At 51.4% G+C, this 2,868-nt stretch overlaps 1 protein-coding gene across 1 annotated transcript in view; it reads right to left on the bottom strand.

Annotated features, from left to right (window-relative positions):
• LOC109926219 (lysine-specific demethylase 5D-like) overlaps positions 1 to 1,542 on the bottom strand; it is a 31,687-nt gene extending 30,145 nt beyond the window's left edge. Inside the window, exon 1 of the mRNA XM_048619958.1 lies at positions 1,528 to 1,542. Within this exon, the coding sequence (XP_048475915.1) occupies positions 1,528 to 1,542 (15 nt within the window). The remainder of the gene's footprint in view (positions 1 to 1,527) is intronic.
• Between the last annotated feature and the right edge of the window lie 1,326 nt (positions 1,543 to 2,868).

Below are 2,868 nucleotides of genomic sequence, written 5' to 3'. Positions count from 1 at the left end.
GGGGGGGGGGGTGGGGGGGGGGGGGGGGCGGCGGGGGGGGGGGGGGGTGGGGGGGGGGTGGGTGTGTGTGTGTGCGGTGGGTGGGGAACGTGCCCAGGCACCCAGGCAGACAGGGGCACAAGACGGAGACATGTACAGGCAGACACACAAAGATGAGGGACATGCCCAGGCAGACACAGGTTCTTCCTAAATTAAGCATCAGTGCCTGCAGGACTTGGCACATTAGAGTGAAATGTCAGGAGGGAAGAGAAACATTGGGGCACTTTGCCCTTTGCCATGAAATGGTGGAAGGACTGCGGAGAACACCATAGACGCCAGCAGCACCATTCCTTTGGGAAGCAGGGCAGCGCATACACAGTCAGCTCCCCCTTGTCATTCGAGCTGGAAGCCCCTTAGGCAATAGAGATGGGGAGCTGGATCAGCCATCTGCTGAGGACAGGTACAAAACAACAAAAATAACACTCCAAATCCCCGAGGGGGCAAAACCATTTGTTTGCTTTCTTCTCTTAAACAAAAGCGTCTCTCCACACTGAGCAGCGACCCTCCCCTCATCAACAGTGGCATTAGGGGACCCTCCTCCAACCCTCCCCCCGCCACAGAGATAGTAGGAACTGCAGATGCTGGAGAATCTGAGACAACAAGGTGCGGAACTGGATGAACACAGCAGGCCAAGCAGCATCATAGGAGCAGGAAGGCTGACGTTTCAGGCCTAGACCCTTCATCAGAAATTTTCTGGTGAAGGGTCTAGGCCCAAAACGTCAGGCTTCCTGCTCGGCCTGCTGTGTTCATCCAGCTCTGCACCTTGTTGTCTCTCTCTCTCTCTCTCTCTCTGCCCCCCTGCCACAGATAGCCGAGGAGCTGATCAAATCCAATGGGGCAAACCCAGAATGACAGGAGAATGATGATAGGTTCCAGGCGTTTTATGGGACAGAGATACACAGAGTCAATAACCACTCTATAGGATCAAGGCTTATCATTCAACTCAGTCCCTTGTTCCCTGCTCTCTTTCCCCTTAACACTTTGATCCTCTTAGCTCTAAAGAACTATATGTAACTTCTCAAAAACATTCAAAACGTTGGCTTTGATCTCTTACTGTGGCAGAGAATTGCCCAGGTTCCCCGCTCTCTGGATGAAGACATCTCTCCTCAGCTCTGTCCTAACTGGCCTACCTCGTTTTTTTAAACTGTGGTCCCCTGCTTCTGGACTCCCCGGTCATCGGGAACATCCTTCCTGTGTTTCCCCTGTCTAGTCCTGTTAGAATTTTATCGGTTTCTATGAGATCCCTCCTCATTCTTCTAAACTCCAGTGAATATAGTCCTAACCATTCCGGTCTCTCTTCACACGTCAGCCCTGCCATCCCAGAATCAGTCTGGTAAACCTTCACTGCACTCCCTCCATCACTAGAACATCCTTCCTCAGACAGGGAGACCCCAAAACAGCGCGCACAGTACTCCAGGCGTGGCCTAACCAAGGCCCCAGTACAGCTACAGCAAGACATCCCCTGCTCCTGTACTCGAACCCTCTCACCATGAAGGCCAACATCCCGTTGGCCACCCTTACCACCTGCTCCACCTGCAATGCTTATTTGAAAGAGAATTGGATCGATAAAGAATTGACGAGCTCGGTTCTATGTTCTAATTAAAAAGCTGGGAAACGGCTGGTTTGTGATACTGGATTGGAATTTATTGAGCTCCCTCACACAAAAAAAAAAGAGTAGGCCATTCAGCCCCATCGAGGCTGCTCTGCTAATCAATAGAGCCATGGTGGATCTGACTGTAACCTCAACACTTTCCAGTCTGCAACCTCCTCCCCTCTGAAATACTCAACTCCCTCTAATTCGGACTCGACATCCTGCTCTCTGGGTGGGGGGGGCGGAATTCCACAGACTCCCCACCCTCTGAGAGAAGGCATTCACCCTTATCACAGTCTTCAAAGGAGACCCCTTCTTGCTGAAAGTGTCCCCTCCCCTCATTCCAGTTGCCTTCCCCCAGCAAGAAGGGGAACATCCTCTCAGCCTCTGCCCTGTCAAATTCCCCCTCAGGATCTGCCATCAGCCTCTCGTTCTCCGATGGGACCAGGTCTAACCTGCTCACCCTCTCCTTGGGAGAGACCCCTTCATCCTATGAAGCAGCTGAGGGAAGTTTTTCTGACCTGCCTCCAGCGTAAAGCATTCCCCTCCTTCGCTGAGGGGGCCAGAAGTCTCCAAGGGTGAATTTAATTTTAAAAGTGCCCTGCTCAGACATATTTTGGTACTTTCTGGAATTTCACTCAAAACAAAGACCAGCAGCTTGAACACACTTCACCTGCTGATGTCCTTTGGTTCAGACCCAAAACAGAGGTGCGCACGCACGCGCACACACACACACAGAATAAAGATTCATTTTTAGCTGGCCGTCTCACAAATTCAAAATTTCATTTTTGCTCAGAGCGGGGTCTAGGTGGCCTGGTACATGAATCTATCGATGATGGAATGCGGGAACTTACTGGGAAGGCCAAAGGAACACTGGCCTTTATTCCAACTCAGTCAATGGTGCGTGTGTGTGTGTGTGTGTGTGTGTGTGTGTGTGAGACGGTGGATATTTCACCCCTCATGAAGACATGGAGGGCACAGGTTCAGAATGAGAGGGTCTGGGGTCTCCCACTGATGACGGAGATGGGGAAGAATGTATTCTCTCAGAGAGTGGGGAATCTGTGGGATTCTCACCCCTGGCATCTGGGTCAGAGAATATATTCAAGGCTGCGTTAGAGAGAGTTTTGATCGCATTAGAGGAATTAAGAATTATTGGGAGGGGCCGGGGGGAGTCTTTTTTGTCCCGGTATTTATGTAAATACAGTTTTGCAGACAGCGAGAGCGAGGCACGGCAGGAG

The sequence above is a fragment of the Rhincodon typus genome, chromosome 44 (genome assembly GCF_021869965.1).
Source record: "Rhincodon typus isolate 14 chromosome 44, sRhiTyp1.1, whole genome shotgun sequence".
NCBI classification, from domain to species: domain Eukaryota; kingdom Metazoa; phylum Chordata; class Chondrichthyes; order Orectolobiformes; family Rhincodontidae; genus Rhincodon; species Rhincodon typus.
The sequence above is the reverse complement of the archived record's forward strand: the minus strand, read 5'-3'. Positions and strand labels throughout refer to the sequence as shown.